General features: G+C 38.6%; 1 protein-coding gene across 1 annotated transcript in view; it reads left to right on the top strand.

Moving 5' to 3' along the window:
* otofa (otoferlin a) overlaps positions 1-21481 on the top strand; it is a 74236-nt gene that overhangs the window by 5588 nt on the left and 47167 nt on the right. The window contains exons 3-4 of the mRNA XM_062437703.1: positions 15845-15887; positions 19720-19736. Coding sequence (XP_062293687.1) covers positions 15845-15887; positions 19720-19736 — 60 coding nt within the window. The remainder of the gene's footprint in view (positions 1-15844; positions 15888-19719; positions 19737-21481) is intronic.

The raw sequence follows: 21481 nt of genomic DNA, 5'->3' as shown, positions 1-21481 counted from the left end.
TTTCATGCTCTGGAAACACACCTCGCTATCTCAGACCAATGCACACTTGCGCTAATGTTAGCTATTTTGGCTAAATTGTGTTAACAGGGCAGGTATCATTATCAAGTAACATTAAACTGAAAATCGATTTTTCCAGAGAGAAATTTAGGTTTTCTGAATGGGAGTCAATTGGAGGCAGGATCCAGTGGCAATCAGTGGCATTGCATTTTAAGATACTTCGGTACTGGCTTCAGTCTCAAGCCGTGGTAGTTTCCACTTGGTCTTCTCCTGACAGTGAAACAGTCATGTTAGTTAAAAGTGTGAAATTGAAACCAGTAAATCCCTGTATTCTTGCATTGTGTCATTGATTATGATATGATAATTATCTTGGCTCTGAGCAAGTTACATAGTTTTTATAAAACAAATATACAGCAAATTACCATTGTACTATACTCTAGCATTGGTGAGAGAAGACACACTTTTTAAAAGAATATTGTCAATTATCACATTACAGTGATGCTGTCTAATTAACCTCACAATAAATCAATTTCTTATCCACCAGTTGTTTACATTTTGGAGTGGTTTTGGCTCATTTGGTAGAACAGGCCAACCATTATGGGCAAGATAGATGCATGTTTTTGGACTGTGGAACTAAACCAATTACCTTATGAGTCAGCTGGATTTGCAAGATGATGCGATTACGTAAGGATCCATCTCATCAGGCTTCAAGCTATGTGCTTGTGACCAATCAGCATCCTATGAGGCACTCTTGTCAATCAATCAATCAATCTTTATTTGTATAGCGCCAAATCACAACAAAGTTATCTCAAGGCACTTTACACATAGAGCAGGTTCTAAACCGTACTCTTCAAGTTTTAATTTATAAAGAGACCCAACATTCCCACATGAGCAAGCATTTAGCGACAATGGCAAGAAAAAACTCCCTTTTAACAGGAAGAAACCTCAGGCAGAACCAGGCTCAAAGTGGGCGGCCATCTGCCTCGACCGGTTGGGGTAGAGGGGAGAGAGAGGAAGAATAGGAGAGAGAGAGAGTAGCACATTGAAAATAAACATTGAAGCTAGAAGGTCCGGGACTGGAATCTGTCATCTGGACGTCTACAGGCCCAGATTGCCTGTGAGACAAGAAAGCACAGACAACTCCGGGGAAGAAGTGTAGGTTACTGAATGCATTAATAGTACATGAATGTTATTGGATATAGATGGATGGATAGAGAGAGAGAGAGAGGAGGAGAGAGGAGCTCAGTGCATCATGGAGGTAGGAGTCCCCCGGCAGTCTAAGCCTATAGCAGCATAAACTAGGAGCTTGCTAACTATAAGCTCTATCAAAAAGGAAAGTTTTAAGCCTACTCTTAAAAGTAGAGAGGGTGTCTGCCCTCCGGACCGAATCTGGGAGATGGTTCCACAGGAGAGGTGCCTGAAAACTGAAGGCTCTGCCTCCCATTCTACTTTTAGAGATACTAGGTACCACAAGTAGGCCAGCGTTCTGGGAGCGCAGTGTTCTGGTAGGTACATAAGGTACTATAAGTTCTTTAAGATATGATGGAGCCTGACCAGTAAGAGCTTTAAAAGTGAGGAGAAGGATTTTAAATTCTATTCTTGATTTTATGGGAAGCCAATGCAGTGAAGCTAAAATAGGAGTAATGTGATCTCTCTTTCTAGTTTTTGTCAGAACGCGTGCAGCTGCATTCTGGACCAGTTGGAGAGTCTTTAGAGACTTGTTAGGGCAGCCTGATAATAATGAATTACAATAATCCAGCCTAGAAGTAACAAATGCATGGATTAGTTTTTCAGCATCATTTTGAGACAGAATATGTCTGATTTTTGAAATGTTACGCAGATGAAAATAGGCAGACCTTGAAATTTGTTTTATGTGGGAATTAAAGGACAGATCCTGGTCAAATATAACTCCTAGGTTCCTTACAGTAGTACTGGAGGCCAAAGTAATGCCATCCAGAGTAGTTATGTCATTGGATAATGTGTTTCTAAGGTGTTTAGGGCCAAGCACAATAACTTCAGTTTTTTCTGAGTTTAACAGCAGGAAGTTACAGGTCATCCAGGCCTTTATGTCCTTGATGCATGTTTGTAGTTTAGTTAACTGGTTGATTTCATTAGGCTTTATTGATAGATATAATTGAGTGTCATCTGCATAACAATGAAAATTTATTGAGTGTTTCCGAATAATATTTCCTAAAGGAAGCATATATAAGGAGAATAGTATTGGTCCAAGCACTGAACCCTGAGGAACACTGTGTTTTACTTTTGTTTGCATGGAGGATTTATCATTGACATTTACAAACTGAAATCTATCTGACAGATAGGATTTAAACCAATTTAATGCTGTTCCTTTAATACCAATTAAATGTTCAAGTCTCTTTAACAGGATTTGATGATCAATAGTATCGAAGGCAGCACTAAGATCTAACAGGACGAGGACAGAGAGAAGTCCATTGTCTGATGAAGTTAGGAGGTCATTTGTAACTTTTACCAGTGCAGTTTCTGTACTGTGATGAGCTCTGAATCCAGACTGAAAATCCTCAAATAAGCTGTTATTATTTAGAAAGTTACACAGCTGATTAGCAACTGCTTTCTCGAGGATCTTAGAGAGAAAGGGGAGGTTCGATATGGGCCTATAGTTAGCTAGAACCTCTGAATCAAGAGTAGGCTTCTTAAGAAGTGGTTTAATGACAGCTACTTTAAAAGACTGTGGTACATATCCTGTCACTAAAGACAGATTGATCATATTTAATAAGGAAGTACTAACAGAGGGAAGGACTTCCTTAAGCAGCCTAGTTGGAATCGGGTCTAAGAGACAGGTTGATGGTTTAGAGGAAGTGATCATTGAGGTTAATTCTATAAGGTCGACTGGAGAGAAACAGTCTAAATAAATATCAGGTTTAACAGCAGTTTCTGAGTTTCCTATGTTAGAGGATGAATCAGTGCTTATTGAGGGCAAGAGGTGATTAATTGTATCCCTAATAGTTAAGATTTTGTCATTAAAGAAACTCATGAAGTCATCACTACTGAGAGTTAAAGGAATACATGGATCAGTAGTGTTATGACTCTTTGTCAGTTTAGCCAAAGTACTGAAAAGAAACCTTGGACTATTTTTATTCTCCTCTATTAGTGATGAGTAGTAGGCAGCTCTGGTGTTACGGAGGGCCTTCTTATATGTTTTAAGACTGTCTTGCCAGGTTAGGTGAGATTCTTCTGATTTAGTGGAGCGCCATATTCTTTTTAGTTTTCGTAAAATTTGTTTTAATTGTCGAGTTTGGGAATTATACCAAGGAGCTGTTTTCCGTTGTTTAATTATCTTCTTTTTTAAAGGAGCGATGGAGTCCAGAGTTGTTCTCAGTAAGTCTGCAGCGCTATCAACAATACAGTCAATCTGGGGGGGACTGAAATCAGAATAAGTCATCTCTGTTGTATTGATACATGGCATTGAGCTCAACATTGATGGAATTTTTTCTTTAAATTTAGTGACAGCACCATCAGACAGACATCTAGTAAGAACATGTCTGTCCAGTGGTGTATAGTCCAGTAATAAAAATTCAAATGTTATTAAGTAGTGGTCTGATAAAGAAGGATTATGAGGGAAAACTATTAAATGTTCAACCTCAATACCATATGTCAGAACAAGGTCGAGGGTGTGGTTATAACAGTGAGTTGGCTCATTCACATTTTGAGAGAAGCCAATTGAATCTAATAATGCAATAAATGCAGTGTTAAGGCTATCATTCTCAACATCCACATGAATGTTAAAGTCACCTACTATAATTATCTTATCAGTGCTAAGGACTAAATTTGATAAAAGCTCTGAGAAGAAGATAAAAATTGGGCGTACGGGCCAGGAGGACGGTAGATTACAACAAATAAGACAGGCTGTAAAGTTTTCCAGGCTGGGTGAGAAAGGCTGAGAACAAGACTTTCAAATGATTTATAATTAAGTTTAGGTCTAGGGTTGATTTTTAGGTCTGAGTTAAAAATGGCTGCAACTCCACCTCCTCGGCCGGTGTCTCGAGGGATGTGGGTATTGATATGACTAGGAGGAGTAGATTCATTTAGACTGACATATTCATCCTGACGCAGCCAGGTTTCAGTAAGACAGAATAAGTCAATATGATGATCTGATATTATATCATTGATTAATACACCTTTAGAGGAGAGAGATCTAGTGTTTAAGAGTCCACATTTAACTCTCTTATTTTGATGGTCCATTACTGGAGTGGTATTAATTTTGGTCAGGTTTCCTCTTGTGTGATCTTGGGCACTCACAAACCCAGCTACCTCCCAAGGTAGGCTGTATATCACCATCTGGTGATAGACAGATGGTTTATCCAATGACCTGCCAAGTATTTTTTTTAAGTGTCTGCCGTTTTCCAAACAGTTTCCAAGGACAACTTCTCAGATGGTTCTGTGTTCTGTAACAAACCATCTGGTGTCAGGTTAGGAAACCCGTGCACCTGCAGAAATCCGCAGAGAAACAGAGGAGCAAACAAACTCACATAAACTCTATACTTGTTCTGGTCCTCACTTGCAAATGGCCAATATCCAGCTAAGTGTCTCCTGATGGCCTTTCCTTTTCACTGATAGTCTATAAGGGTCTGAGAAGCGAAGCAGAGGTAGTGGCCTCCACCCATGCATGTCATTGAACACTTGCTCTGTTGTAATTAAACTAGACATTGCACACTCTGCTTCTGTGGTGACAAAAAGCTGTTATGCCAGAAGAACTTTTAACTTGCAAAAGAAAGTTTAGTAATTATGTATTCTATACCGGTTCTCTTTGAAGTGCAGGAAATTACATTATTCTGCCTTTGAACACCAGAAGGATTTCATTTGAAACCCTGTGGTGCTGGCTGGTCAGTCTCTTTTCACCGTGGCTGCTGTGGGATTCTGGGAACTGTTCCCGATGAAATTCCTGCGGGCTCCTGTCACACTGAGAAAGCGTTAAATGCAAAGTCATATAACTGAGCAGAGGAGAGGGGATAAGAAAGAGATAAGGGTTGGGGGATCAACAGAGACGGGTTGGAGGAAATTCCCAGTGGATGGAAGCAAGAGAGGCAGAACAAAGGTAGGGGATAAAGTCAGGGTATGAAATAAGCAAAAACAAAAGGGGGAGCCTGAGACACATACAGAACCTTCCTAAGGGAGGTTTGTCTACATTTTTTTCCTCTGAGCAGCTTGCTTGTATAGAGAAAATATATTTTTCCTTTGATGGGCTCACAAGGAGAGTGCTGCTTCCTTTGCTGATAACCAGGGCTTTTGTTTTTCAGTCTAATCAGGAAAATGGCCAAATGACTGTACACATGTGGCAACTTGCATAGTCATACGTGAAATGTGAGAGAGAAAAGTAGACAAAAGGGAGAAATGTGTCAAAAATGTTTATGACATAATTACTGAGCGCTGCCTTACAGTAACTGGTTCAGAACCGAGTGGCTGGCACTGATATGCGATTGCTTGTGACAACCTCACTCGATGCTCTCATCTTGCATGCCGTACTGCTGGGAGGTCGTTAGCATCACTCAACATCAATAAAAATGGCCAGGCTTCCCTCAGGACAACTTGTACTTCCAGTGGTTCCTGAGACTGTGTAGTGTATATAGCTGGTGCCCAAGCACACATGCACTGTTTTCTTAGCCCTTCCCCCCGAAACATTGAAGCAATTCCTCATCAACCTCTTCATCTGACATCTTCATCCTTAGTACTGGGACATTTTCACGGCTCAGTAAATTCAGTCCAGTGCCTGGAGCTGAGATGGCCATTAGCATAGAGTTGTGTGTCTTGTTGCTTTATGCATGGATAGCAGGATGCCTTTGAACTAGTATGTGGATAGACTGGATGGGGAATCTGTATTCATTATTCATTCCATGGTGGGACTTGGCTTTTAGCTGCAGTATACCAGGGCTTCCCCCCTCACTTGTTAGACATAACTGGCACGAAGAACAGAAAGCCCTGCAAGTACTATATGTGGCCACAGGGTTTACTGAGTTTGGACCTATAGCTACTGTACATGTGTGTCTAAGAGATGGAGGGAACATGCAAAAATGTAATTATGAATATGTGTGTGTTTAGTTTACAAAAATGATGTCAAGAGATTTGAACTATATACAGACAAAGCAAGAGGGATTATTATGCAAACATAATGAGTGTGAGGATATTCTTCCTCCACAAACTTCCTGCTGCTACAGCCCCATGCTAAGTGCTCGGTCTGACTTTTTAATGAGAATCTTGTGATTACGTAACAAAAAATTCTGAATCCCATGACTTTTTCATAGCTTTTTTAGGGTGTTCACAAAATTGATTGGCAAGCACTGCATACTGTGAAATGATTGCAGCATCAAGTATAGTGATTGTTTTGACGTAGTGAAACCAAAGCCTCATGCAAATCACATTCACATTTGACTGGTTCTGTAGTTCTCTTGTAGCTGTGGACATTCTTGCAGCATTTCACCACTAAAGTCCTCATCGACATGCTCAGTCAGAACTCAAGTGCGTGTTTTGAGAGTAGGAAGAAACCACAGTGAGGTCACTTCCGACGAAAACACTTCCCCGACTGCCCTGGTAATCAGGTTTGGGAAGTTAATGGGCTCAAGTAAGGCGTATCTGTTATATGAGAACATATCAATATCAGAGTGAGGTTTTTAAACTAATATACATCATACCAAGTAGAGCAGGATAGCCAGTAAGTAACCGCAGAATAAAAGACTCTTAAGACATAAATGTATACATTAGGTTGAGTTGCTTTTGGAGGTCATATGTCAGATGGTGCTTTACTGACCACTTGAATGCAACAGAGATGAGAAGTGGCAGTCGCCTCTGGACTAGACACTAGCTGGAATGTTACAAGCACTAAAAATAGTTTATGAACTTCACCAGTTTTTAAGATTCAGGGCAACTCCATGGAGGTGCTTTCCCATCTCTGAGTCTACTGAATAAGTGATGATCCGAACAGAATATTTTCTTTGCTAACTTAGAGTTGGGAGGAAGCTGGAAGCTGAAATATAAGCAGCCAAGATGAGGACAGTGGAATTTACAGTTGGTATACTGTATATAAACGAATGTTGTGAGCTGTGGTTAAAATGACAAAACTGAATTAAACATGTGCATTGATGCACACACACACACACACAGATTGCACACACATCATTTCTGTAGGGAATGCTACATGTTTACTTTTGTCTTGAGAAGAAAAAAGTAAAAGCGTCCGTTTCTCTTTTGCTGTTTGTGTGTGATCATGTGCATCAGCTTGTAATTTCTCTGTTTTAAGAAGTCCCTCTCAGGGGTGACCAGGTATACCTCAGCAAAGGATGGAAAAAAATAAAGTAGATGAATCATCTAGAGATGCACTTTAACCACAAAATGACTACCCAGTAATAAAACAATATACAACAAAAACATGACGATACATATTAAAGTCTTGCTCTCACCCTTTCCCTGTTTGTTGAACTACACTGGATGTAAAAAGTCCCTTGAAGTTAAAATGGAAGTTTGAATTGACACTGCTTGTTTTGTTGGGGAAATGTGACTGTTGCTTGCTACACCCACAATGACCCTTTTAGAAGCTAAGTGCAAAAGTGAACTGAAACGAAGAGTAACAGATGCCTTTCAGTCCTATTTGTGTTGCTACATGCAGGCTAGTCCAGATGACAACATTTTTAATGTTTATGTCGACAGCAATGTAGGTTTGAGCTCTGTAAAGACTCAGATGTTGTCAATATTATGTTGAGATGTGTTTGCTGTTTCTGCTCAGTGAGACTTGTTATATTCATATGTATGCTGCGTTTTTAGTTTTTAATTTGTTATGTGTTTCTCCTCCTGTCTTCCCAGCCTCCTTTTCCCTCCACTCTTGCCTCCTCACTTGCTCAGCATCATCCTTGTTAGCCCTTCCCTTTTCACAGTGTTTCCCCCAGCCTATCAGCTTCTATCCCATTCTACCCTTTTATCTCCTCATTCCCCAACCTTGCGTTTCTCCACCCATCTCCCCACCTGCACGTCGACTCCTTGTTAGTTCAGTTAGCATTTCAGTCCTGTGTATCAATTCAGTCTTGTTAGATACTTTTTTCTGCGTTGTTCAGTTTTGTTCTGTCTGACTCAGTTTTGCTTTTCTCCTGAGGCCAATAAAGACAATTCTTCAGTTCTATGTCCTGCATTTACGTCCATCTCCTGCTTAGCTTTAAGTTTCTTTGGGTACTGCACTGTATACAGTAGCAATGATGAGAATGCTTCTGCACTAGTGGACAATACTGCATTGCATTGACTGTTTTTTTTTTTCTAAGTAGTTTTGTGTTGGAAAGCTTACTGTTTCTATATCAAATGTAGAAAACGATTAGTTTGAGCTGTTCTTTTGCCATTTATGCCAGAACATACTCGGTTGAATAGGCACCAGATGTACAGAGGAAGAGCTTCTTTTGTTGGAAATAATAAGAAAAAAACTACATCTCAGCAGAAAAGTTCTTAATTGAGGGGTGAGTCCTATCTCCCAGCACAACACTGTCAGTTTTCAAGGAGTTGTGTATTGTTCATTATCTCTGCACCATCTGGTTTCCACGGCAGAAACTGGGGAGCTAATTGCAGTCTTATTAGATTTCACCTTCAAACTGAATGAGATTTCATTGAATTAACTGGATAAAGATGCTGGTACCTGGGTGCCACTCAATCTGAGAGAAGGAGGTGTTTAAACTCCAAATTGAGATATACAAATCACACATGCTCCTCCATAAAAGTGAAAATAATCTGTTGACATTCATAATGCTGTATGAATGATGAAAACAGCAACGATAGAATTTCTCTAAACATGGCCTGTGGCTGCCACAATCACTCACACTGTAAATATATACCATTATTCTGACTGAATGAAAAAATTCTGACAGTATGTCTGCAACCGTGGCATTTTGTTTGCGACATACTGTAAATTAGGCTGAAATAAATGGAGAAACATTGGAGCATGGAGAGTAAGTGACAACAGAGACAGACAGTCCAATTGAAAAAAAGTAAATTGAGATTGTGTTGGGAGCGAGCATGTAGCAATGTCAGTGAATTGGATAAGTCGAGTTTCTCATCAGACCAAACTTTTCAGAGATGCTGTTTCATCCAGACCTTGTCAGGGTGTGTAGTGGGGACAAAATAGGAACCACTTGATACAATCCAACAGTTGAAATACAAAAGTACACCCTCAAACATGAACAGATTATTCACAAACGTTTTACCAAAACTGTATTTTAAGAACTTCCCAACGTTAGTATTAATTGTAAGCTGTACATTTTGAATGTATTACTACTGTGTAATCTAGATCTAACTCACTCCTGATTGCTATGCAAGATCCATCTTTTGCATATGCTGTGCAAAAATATACTGTATGCTCAAGATTAGTGCACAGCCAGAAAGAAAGAAATAGAATAATTTTGAAAAATGGCATATTTTGGGTTACAGTCTTAAATAATTGAACTTGGAGTCGTAACATTTGCTCAAGCATGATTGTTTAGATGATAGATATCACCAAAATGAGAGCTTTAATGACAAGGTTGTTACATAATGAATAAAAAAACCCCTCATGGGACAAAAAGGGGGAAAGAAAGGAGAAAAAAGCAGAATAATGAAGTCTCAGGGACTGTATGCAGATGACTGAAGACTGACGGATTCAATTATTTACAGTTGCAGGGGTGAACTCTTTTATGCTGAACATGACAGCAAATCCAGAGGATACAACGAAACACTTTTCTCACCATCCCAAATATTGTTTAGCATATGGAGCCAGCTGCTAAAGCCTACTATAATGAGAAGGCGGCTTCCACTGCCTGCTATAGCAGTCCACCCTTATCTCTTTTATCCTTTTAGAGCACATCTAAGCCTGCAGAATCCAAGCGTGGAGGTTTGCATTTCATAAGATCACAACAAGCTTGAAACGTAGCACAAAAGAGAGGGCGCAGCATACGGAAGGTTCTCACGGTAAATATAACATGAATCTCCCAAACCTTGTCATCAGTAAGTGTGTATTTGGAGCAAATAGTTCATAATTAATCAGCCATGTTTCCATCCTCTGTGTCCATGGCAACAGTCATAAGATATCACAGGATGGTGAACGGGGGAACTGAGGACGACCCGGTCAATCAACCGCTCACCACAGTGCAACAGTGTGAGATCACAGCAGTAATAGCTACTCTTCAGCTGAGCATTTAGCTCAGCTGAAGATAGGCCACCATGGCCTCAAGGCTTCCGGTTGGTGAGATCATACCTGTCACTTTTAATGAGGGGCCTCACGCCGCCAATTAGACTGTGTATCATACAGTACAGAAGGTTGAAGGGGAGGGGGGCGGTTGGAGAGCAGTACCTAAAATAGAACGTGTGTTTTTTAAAATCATTTTTATCATTGCAGTGGTGATTGTTTTTCAAATTCACTTTTTTTCTTAGCCACATAGTCTGTGATACATTTTAATAAAGTGAGTCACACTGAATGTTATATTAGGTGCATTGCAGCAGTTTTACATCAGTCAGTGTATGTGGCACAGTGACTACTTGACAGCTTCAAACCTGGGCCGTGCAGTACCGTGAACAAAGCAGAATAAGAATACAAAGTTGTTTGTTTCTCTTGTACTTTTGTGTATTTAAAGGCCCTGCACATTCCCCATTGACATTTTTAATTGAGTTTTGGTGGAGCTATGCTGGGCTATGCTATGCTGTGTATTTAAAGGCCCTGCACATTCCCCATTGACATTTTTAATTGAGTTTTGGTGGAGCTATGCTGGGGATTATGTTAGGTCCCGAAACTCATTCTACTAATGAGAAAAGGGTTGGTCCACAGCAGACATTTTTACCTGCTATAGTAAGAAAAGCAGAGGTGTTATTAATGAAATCAGTGATGGTTCTGTCTTCTTTAAGTATTACAGTAAGACAAATTGTGCAAATTGTGCCATTATCTGTCAGGAGCCTAAAACTGAAGCAGCTAAATGGAACTCAGTTATCATCATTTTGTCATTTATATATAATAAAATCTAAATGGCAAAGTATGGTCCATGAAAAAGGCCCATGATGAAGGTGTACATTTTGATTGATTGATTGATTTAATCTAAATCAAAGCTTTCAGGAGTGTATGTAAAATCACTGTTGATTACACATCATATTGGCTTCTTTTCTAGTGGATTAAAGGGGATATTTACATGTCAATCTTACACATCAAATTTTATTTAATATGCACAGGGAGTAACTGTAGCTGTGTCAAGTCTGAGAAAATCACACCACATTTTCTAATGAAACCCTTTGCTACAAGAAACCCTTTGCTACAAAGATGTCAGCATTTAATAAGCAGCAAGGATGGAAGATGTTGTTGAATTGCATTATAAGAAGTGTAGTGTTTTGTTTGAAGCCTGACACAGGATACCTCAGTCTGTGTTGCATCAGTTTTCCCTTTAGAGAAGAGCAATACTAAATTGTTGGAGTACTTGTTTAAATATCTTTATATACCAATTTATCAACTGATTAGAAGTGTACTTGTATTTACTTCTACAGTGTTGAGGAATTTATGCTAGCTTTTTTATTAAGTGAGCTTCATTAAAAAGAGTCCCTGTTATTAACAGACATGTTAGTAAGAGATAATGAAAGAACAACATGCACTTTTTTCTTAAATAGTTTTATTTAGCTGTTGAGTAGATCAGACGTTGACCTTGTAACACTTTACTCTTCATTGTCCCACTGCAGAATGTTTTGGAGTTAGATATTTTATGCTCCATCAGCTGTATCCACTGTTATCTATTGTTTGAAGGTCATATCATGCTTAAAAAAGTGTGCCACTGTCTGTAGGATCTTTATCAGGTTATGCATTGGCACTTACATTTATCTCCAGTTTGTCTCCTCCTTTAGTCTCCTAAACCATTGTTTTTATTTGTCAACAGGAGCCTTATAGCCTTTGGATTAATGTGTCTGCCCACAATGGTCACCTGGCAATATAGGCATCCCATAAAGATTTATTTGGGTAACCATGACAATGCTCAATCAGACATAATGAGTATCCATAAATTTCATCTGTTTCACACAATGACTTCATCCATTTAGCAGGCTGATATAGCATTGCCATGTGCTTTTAAATGGGTTTAAAATGTAACATTATGCCACCAGAGGCGGCAGATTAAAATGTGTAATTTGGCTAAATCAGTCATCACTTCACAAATTCGTGTTATTAATTAATTTCAATGGTACCTCTTAAATACATAAGTAGAAATGAGTAAAGTAAATTGACTGTGTAGGCAGTTATACGCTTTTATATATTTAAATGTGTCTTTTATCTACATTTATTTCAGAAAATAGAGTGTGTTTGAGACAGATGTGAGTATTTTGCAGCTAATGTTGATGCAACATGGCCCCTTTTTGAGTTTTTAAAAATGCAGAGTCAATATTGCAAGTGTACTGCTGTCTTGTTGTTTGATTTTTGTAACCCTGAATCCAAATTCCCTTTGTTTGTTAGCAGAGCTATTACACTTATGAAACTTGCACAGTTCTCGCTGTGTGCACAGTGCTCGCGTAATAAACCTCTCCACTTTCTCACCTTAATGGATTTTCTGTTCTCATTTTATTTGTCTGCATTGTGTGGGTACTTAAACCCTGAACACTCTAAGCAGTTTTGTCTTTCATGCTGGTATAAACAGCGTACTCCTTCATGTCTGTGGGTTCCCAGTATGTCTGTTACTTCAAAGATACAGTAAGTAGTCTTGGAAATGATGGCTGAGAATGTACATGAGTGAAGTGCTTAGACACACATAATGTCTTTATTACAAGCAAAGGCCTAGTTAGTACATCTGTGTTTTGTGTGTCATTAAAATGAATGATTTTCTTACTCTGGGGAACATAATGTGGATGCCCAGTGTGCCCAGTGTTGGATAAACAAAGCATAATCGTGTTTGCAGTTATCTGTGTGTATCATTCGAGCTATCGCGTGTCTTATGCACTGGTATGTGTGTGTATAGCTGTCATTTCCTCCATTAGCTGCATGTGCTGTCATTCGTGGAACATTAACACCATGTTGAGGCCTCTCATTCTATCTTTCCGCTTTTCAAACACACTGGATGAGATTTAGTTGTAAATGAGATGTGGTTTGCGTGTATAAGCCGTACTCTTAGCCGGCGAAATCACTCTGGGGCTTTGTGAAGACTGAATGTTGCCTATGAAACGTAGCTAAATAAGAGACAGCAGCACTGGTCATGCCTGGCTGAAGTCTGGGAAGAGAAACACAGACTGTAAGGCCCCTGGGCAGAGAGTGATAGTTTAATGCCATGCACACACAGATTTTCACAGATCCTTGAAGGCAGGTCTACCATTATGGATTACAATCGCAGGTGTGGAACCCCAGGATTCGGTAATGGGACATACCTGATGGATCGCTCGCCTCACAGCCTGCAGTTTTTTCCTGAATGAGGGGCCAATATCAGCATGGGGTGAATGAGTTTTAAATCACCTGTGCAACCCTTATCGTTCTACCCTCATCCAGTACAGCCTCTTTTCTTATGGTAATAGAGCCTAACCGATGTATCGGCCACCTGATATCATTGGCCGATATCGGTCTATCACAAATACATAAATATCAGAAGTTTTTTACTCCCTAATTTCAGTATCGGTCAAGCTTTGGCAGTGCAGCACACTGGGAGGTAGCTGATTTACTGAATGTGAATCAACACAATAATTCATCATTTTAATTCATAATTAAACTAATTGTTGATGAATGAATATCTGTTCCCTAATGTAAAGCCAGTAGCAACAAACCTGGAGGGAGTTTTAGGATTAATTTCTTCACTAATTTGAGCTTTAATGAGACGTTTAAGAGGGTAAAGAGGGTTGTATAAGCTTTTTACACACATAATAACAAAAAATAGAAACAAAAAATATTTCTGCAGTGCTACAATTCACAACCTTTCAAAATTAGTTTCTGAATGACTTTCCTTTATTTAAAGGTCCCTGTGTGCTTGGTTAGACTTGCACCAAAATAAAGCTGGTATGCAGGACTTTTGTTTCTCCTTTCTGGCAGTTAGACTCTTCGCTCTGATTGCCTTACCCAGGAAAGCGCACCCTAAATGACAGGTACACAGAACATATTCTTTGACGGCCCACCAGCCTAACAGGAAACTACTGTAAAAATGGTGGATAAATTGTCTTGAGCATCACACAAATTTGATCCATTCGGTCCTGTAACATTTGGAAAGTCTAGAAGAGCTGCACAGTTAACTGCCAAATAGCCAGCATGGGAAGGTCCTGCCTGACAGGAGATTTTAAAAGTCTGCATACTGTAAAATACACACAGATTTATGTGGTGGTGATAGGCTTAATCAGCATTGTGTGAGCCCAGACAAGGGCAAGGGCTTGAATTGAACAGAAATGTACTTCTATCTAAAAGTTCTGAACTGCAGGTTTACATCACAGACCATTTTACCTCACGTTGGTTCCTGTGGCTGCTCAGAAATGTAGTTTAGAAAGAGGAGACAGAGACTTTGTAACAATAATGAGTTCAGGTTTTATAAACATATTATCTGGCTGTGTCATAGTCTTTTCATGACTCTATTATGTTACTATTACACTTTTAATACATTCAAATAAATAAAAAAGTAGAATAAGTGATATATAAAGTCGATTAATGAGTTGTCTGACTGAACGACGACAAACTAAAACTCTGCTATTAATCATATTGAGAGTTAAGTTTAATTGTGTTCATGAAGCCTTTTAACAGAGTGAAATTTATTTTTCCTAGTAATGAGATCAGAGAAAGTACCATACTGAGTGTCTGATCAGCCTGACAAAGCCAATTAGTGAAGACATCACTGAAAAGATTTCTGATGAAATTGTTTGAAACAAAGACACAACTACTCTTTTTTTCCTCTTCTTGTCGAAGCTGCATGAAAGGAGCCACCAGAAACCTTTTAAAACTCATATTTCAGAGTTAATTATAGTGAAAATGCTGAAGGAGAGTAATCAGTCAAAGCTGGTTTCACACTTGGCCTTTTCTCAGGGATATCCAACAAATTATCCAAAATTCATTACCATATGGATTTGCTTGCCTGCTGCTTTTTTCTTGTTTTGCCTTATAGCAAAAAAAGCTTATCAATATTCTTAGTGTGTGCTATACAACCTGAAGATGTTTATGGTAATAAATAAAACAGTGTGGTGTTTTAGTCCCTAAAGGGACTGTTTAAAACCCAAGGACACTTGAGGTAAGGCCGTAAGGCCTTGAATCCTGGACTCTCAGTGACTTAAAGAAATAGCTCAATATTTTGGAAGCACACTTTCCTGCTTTTTGCTCAGTTAGATGATAAGATTGATACCAGTCTAATATTTTTACAGTACATATTTACCTGGGCTTACAGACTGAGAACAGGGGGAAACAGTTAGCCTGACCTCAGTGTTGGGCTAACTGCATTTCTTTCCAGAGATGGGTCATATAAAGAAACATGTTATTTACATTGTTTGGTAATTAGATTACAGTTATTAATACCATTAACGCTCTGATCATTATCGGCCTCCTAGTTAGTCTTATTTACAGTACACATTGTGGCATGCTAATGTTACCGACTTCTAAACCGACATACAGAGTTGGGCGGTGTGTGAGAACAGACTTCAACAAGTTTGAGAATTAATAAAATTAATCATTTAAATGATCATTTTAATTATCAAACATTAATGTTTCCAGCTCCTAAAATTGACTGCTTTTCTACATTATATTTAAATAATGTAGAAAATATGGTATGACAAAATGGCATCTTTAACAAAATTAAGTGATTCATGAGATAGATAACTATTGATTAATTGATAATTAATATAATAATTGATTGCAGCCCTACTATGTTCTAAACTCTTTATATTTTGTCCTCTTCAGACATTTCGGTGGCCAATTGCAGCAGGCTGGGATGGAACGAGATGTTGGATCCAAGTGTACATTAAGCAAAGTCTTTTCCAACAGGTGGGGTGTTGGTTGGGGTTGGGGGGGGGGGGGGGTGGGGTGGGGGATTTCACAGTTATTGTATTCAGTGCCCTTCCTTTCACATTCTGTGACCAATTCACAATGACACACTGGGTGTGTTTTCTTTTAGCTGAAGGAGAATAAACCTTTATTCCCTGGGGTTGTTCCTAATTGACCCAATTGTGTGGGTAAAAGTCTACAAGCCACAGAGCTGGTCATGAATGAGTTTCACATCAGGAGCGAGGTGGAGGTAATGAAACAGCAGTAGATCCTCTGTAATGGGTGTATTTGTCACGCTGTGCTCTCCAAACAAACAGATCATGAAAAACACACATGATGCTGTAGTGGACAATGCAACTGGAATCTCATGCTCAATCTGTCTTTATCCTTATCCTTTAATTATTTACTCTGTGTGTGTGTGTGTGTGTGTGTGTGTGTGTGTGTGTGTGTGTGTGTGTGTGTGTGTGTGTGTGTGTGTGTGTGTGTGTGTGTGTGTGTGTGTGTTTTATTGTGTTTGTGTGTTTGATCTAGTAATGGCTTTACCAAATGATTAACAAGAATATAATAATATAATTCACACATTTGCCGTCATAGTTCAACCCTGTCTACTTGAAATCACATTCAAATAAATCATTTGATTTTTGATTTTATGATTTTGTTCACAGGCACCTTTTTTTGAATGAATGAATGAAGCACTACATTTACATTTATGTATGTATCACTCGGGGTCGGAGTGGATGGAGGTGTACAATATGCAGGAATGTAATTAGGTTTAGGCAACAAAAGTGCTTGGGTTAATGCTAGTGAAAGATTGTGGTGTCGCTTGGATATAAATAAACATGTCAAGTCACTGCAGACTTTTTTCTGTATTAAAGCAAGACTCTGCAATCTTTCCCTGACCTTATCTGAGTGCTGGCTGTGCCTAAACATAGCCATAAAACATGTAATATTGCTGTAGTTTCTATTATCTGATATTTTATAGCAAGACTTGATATTTTGGTGAAAAATAAAAACAACTAGGTGCACTGTCTCTGAACTTTTCACTCAGTATAACATTTTTTTACCAAATACATTAATTAGCAACATTTTTTCATTATGTTTAAAAATATGCAATTGAGTCAGCATTATGTTTCTCACAATACATATTTGCTGTTGCAATTTAGTTGTATATAAACATAATTTCTAGGAGGTAGGGTTGCATATTTTTAATGTTTTAGAGACACCCCAACCTCAGGAGGCTGTTTGAGCCTTTCACAGTCCTTAAATTAATTATCAATGTGCTCTTGAGCAATGCACTGATACTAACAGCTGCATATCACTCTAATCATTTCAAACAAATCATTTGTGAGTATATTTTGCACTGTAGCCCCTCAGTCTGATGTGTCCTGATCTAAAAAGATGTAGGCTGGTTGTGCCATGAAGCCTGTCTGTCACCGTATCTGTAGCAAATCCAATCAGATCATTACAGCTGCTGCCTTTAACTGGCTGGTTGATATGTCCAGACTGCATCGCCCACACAGTCATTAGACCTTAGTATGCTTGTCTACATGTGGCTGGTATTTATGTGTGTTTACATGTGTCTTTCTGGTTTATCTGTGTGACCTTATCTTGTCTCCCATGTGTGCATGTAATTGTGTGTGTGAATGTGTGTACTATACAGTAGGATGTTTCCCATCCACTTAAAGATAACGCAGAGCTAAAAACTGACAAGTGTGCAGACAGATGCTGCATCAGTTCTACATCAAGACAGCTCTTAACTGTCATCATGATTTTTCTGGTGCCCGTGTGCAGAGGAGGGAAACAGAAACAGGAAAAGAATTTCACAGGCAGACATGACAATTCATAGAGGGTCAAAAAAGTTTGGGAGAGGACAGAAGACATACAACTCAGTTTGAAACCTGACTGGTCTGATAATAAGACATCATTTCCTTTTTTCTAAAGGTTGTTATTTTGTCCTACCCAGTCAGTAGAGTGTTATCTGTCCTGCCAACATTATTTTCAGCGGACAGGGTAGAAGCAGTTCTTTTAATGTTTTTCACATCAATTGAAGACATATGGAGAAATACATTATTCATGAACCCGTGTTGATCGCATCCACACATACTGACATTTCTTAGGCTATTTTTCTGTTGTGAATGTTGTTTCCTTATTCCATACTGTATTGTAATGTATAAATTGTATACAGTATATATTAGGATTTAGATTATACTTTCAGGTTGTACACAAGAAACAACTTTACAGAAGAAAAGTAGCTTTTCATATATTCAATACCTTATATTTTGTTTTAATGAGGTCCTTTGTTTTTTTTGCATTATGAAATAATAGTAAAGATCAACAGCACACTCAAAAGTCAAAGTTTTTTTGGTGTACACACAGACTTTTTTGTAATTGCTTGACGGTCTTGTCTCTACAGTCACTTTAGTTTGTTGAGAAACATATCCAAAGATTAATAACAGCAATCACATTTTCAGCTTCCAGAGAGTAGTCCAGAGTAAGATAGATGCCACTGCACATGCTTGACATTTTTCTGGCTTTGGCACAGGAAGAGGACGTCTCCATAAAATAACCTCCTTTGATTGGCTTGTCATCTTTTCAAACCATTGAAACGGCTGTCAACACCAGACATTCTTGAAACACTGAAACACTGGAGAAGACAGCAGCCATTCAGATGTCCAGAACCAATCTACAACCTGACACTTCATTTTTGTCTTTCTTTTATGACAAAGCCAAACATTGAGCACTCAGGCCAATCAAAAGTGCAGTTTTCTGCACAGAAATGATGGAAACCAGTGATACATGTGGTAACTAAAGAGAAAATAAGTAAGGAAAAAAACAGTGTTTCTATTTTTAAATCAGATGCAATTAAGAAAACTTTTAATTTACTCTGTCCTCAATAAGGCCACAAGCTCAAACACAGATGGATGAACACAAGCTAAATATACACTCAGACTAATGTGCGCGCATAAACAAGTACTCTTGCAAACACACACACACACACACACACACACACACACACACACACACACACACACACACACACACACACACACACACACACACACACACAAACACACACACACACACACACACACACACACACACACACACACACACACAGCATGACACACATTTAAATGGGTTAAATAATTTAAAGTGAGTCACAGGTTGTGTTGTTCTCTCACCTGCTCCATATGTCCACAGGCTGCGCAATTACCAGGGTAACTGATCTGCCTCATCACTGCAAAGACACCAAAACACTGTAAGGCCAGTGTGTCACACCCTGTGACTACAAGCGCGATCACATTACGAAGGCACAAAGAGAAAGCAGTGATGCATGATGGTCTCGGTGCTGAAGTGGCATATAGACCATGATTTATTATCAGTTTTCCCAAGCAGCTAGAGATATGGTTTTATTTTCTGCAAGCTGTGGAGTACACCGTATGTGAGTGACTGCGCACTGGAGCAAAGAAGAGTTGATTGTATATTCAAGGCTTCCACCCCGAGGTTAGCGACTACCAGACTGGTCCACACAGGAATTTCAGAGGGTTTTTGGATTCATTCATAATTCATAAGGATACCACAAATGTTTTGCAGCAGGCTCACTGCATGATTAGTACTGTTACTGTGTCCCAGTTCATCCTTTGAAGTCTACATTTGTAGCCTGAATACATCAAGTGGTTGACAAGGCTGTTACGGTATATTAAAACATAACAAATCAGCTTTCACCATTAGCTTTGGTCTCTGTGAAACTCATTTTGTAAGGAGATGCAGGCCTTCATGTCCTGTGAAAGACCTTCAAAGACAAATGGTAATATTTCCTTTAGAGAAAAATGTGATAGTAGCTTTACTGAATCAACGGTTTTTAAAGTTTGTGTTTAGGAATAAAATATTTTTTGGGGGGTATCAAATCATGATACTGATGACCAAAGTCAAACAGAAACAGGAATAATGAATAATAAGCACAACATTAGGATGAGCTGAGAGTGTTGGTTAAAGTTTTCAAAAGTAATTTGAAAGATGACACTGATTCAACTGACTGGCTGTCTGTAGGCATGGTGATCCTGAGCTTCATTGCAGCTAGTGTGGTGCCTGTTGACAGCTTTTTGGTTAAGACAGACTAAGAACAAAGCAATAATACAGTGTAATGAAATAAAAGCAAGGCCTTATTATGCTGGGACAAAAAGCTCATTCAGTGACAGTGTAAAATGGGAAGGATTGACTATTCTCATGCTATTAAAAGAGTTAACCCTTTTGTATCCACTTGGGGATTCAGGATGTGAACAAGTTTGAAGTTCCCTGCTCTATATGATTGTTTTGAAATAAGAATACATTACATTCATTTACAACTCGACTCATTTTTACAGAAGAATTCATCCATAAATCAAAGGGAGAATCACAGCAGCATTAAGATGCCGAACTTTGATTATTTGCTGTTGCATAATATAAGTTATAAATCCTCAGACAGACTGCAATATTTCACCAGAAGTGTTGCACAGTCAGTAATTCTTTGTTTTTTCATGCACGCTGTTATATGTCATTTTCTAACGTGGCTCCAAAGAAGAAGAACTTTGTGTCAAGACAAACTTTTAGTAGAATTCTTTGGGTTATTTTCCAATATGTAACATTTTCACATAAAAATGTCTAAAACGACTTGACCTATGTTATATATTTGTTGAACTGTGTACTTAAGTTATCCCAAATGTTTTCAAAAATGTTCAAACTCATAGATAACCATACCAAATAATCAAGTTAACGGTTTGTTTGACAGAAGCTGTCATAAATTGATTTTCATCCAGTTTTAAGCCATATTTTTTTGATGCACTTTTTAGACCTTTGTTGTTTTTAACTATATTTTAACCGGATGAGGGATTTTAGTCATCAGATGTCAGGAACAGAGTAATAAACTGAACAAACAGTCCAATGTCCATGGAACAGTATTAGAGACACATAAACTTTTAATGGGAAACTGTTTTATTCAGTGTTTTTACCGATTTTAATCACCGTCTGTTTGTTTTGGAGAGGAGACCTTCTGGTAAAAACCTCCTGAGCTATAAACACTGAAGGAATCCAAACCAGGATAAGTTGACTGCAATGATGGCAATGTGGGTTGTTTAATAATGAAGACAACAACTCCTATGATATCACATACTTCACAGTGTCATCTAACTTTTGATATTGTTTTGATTGAGAGACCCCTAGCTGCAGAAAATTACATATTAAACAAATAAATGACATACATAATTGGGAGCTATCTGAGAGGGATTAAGATGAAGTGTTGGCTAAGCAGCTCACGGATTTGTTTGTGACACATCTGCACACACTGGGATTAAACAAGATGAGAAAGAAGGGAAGTCTGACTGTCACTGGTGTTATCTGAACATCAGCCTTGAATACTAAAAACTTTATTTGTTCTGCTCTGCAGTGGGAAGCACTGACACAAACACTGATCAGTCAGAAGGTACACAAGCTGAAAGTTCTCCTTGGAAACAGCTTTTGAGCTACTTTGTGGTTTTCAGCTCAGTATATTATACTTTTTAATAGGCTACTTTTACT

Source organism: Scomber scombrus, chromosome 17, assembly GCF_963691925.1.
Source record: "Scomber scombrus chromosome 17, fScoSco1.1, whole genome shotgun sequence".
Classification (NCBI taxonomy): domain Eukaryota; kingdom Metazoa; phylum Chordata; class Actinopteri; order Scombriformes; family Scombridae; genus Scomber; species Scomber scombrus.
Note: the sequence above shows the minus strand (reverse complement) of the source record. Positions and strands in the feature narration are given on the sequence as shown.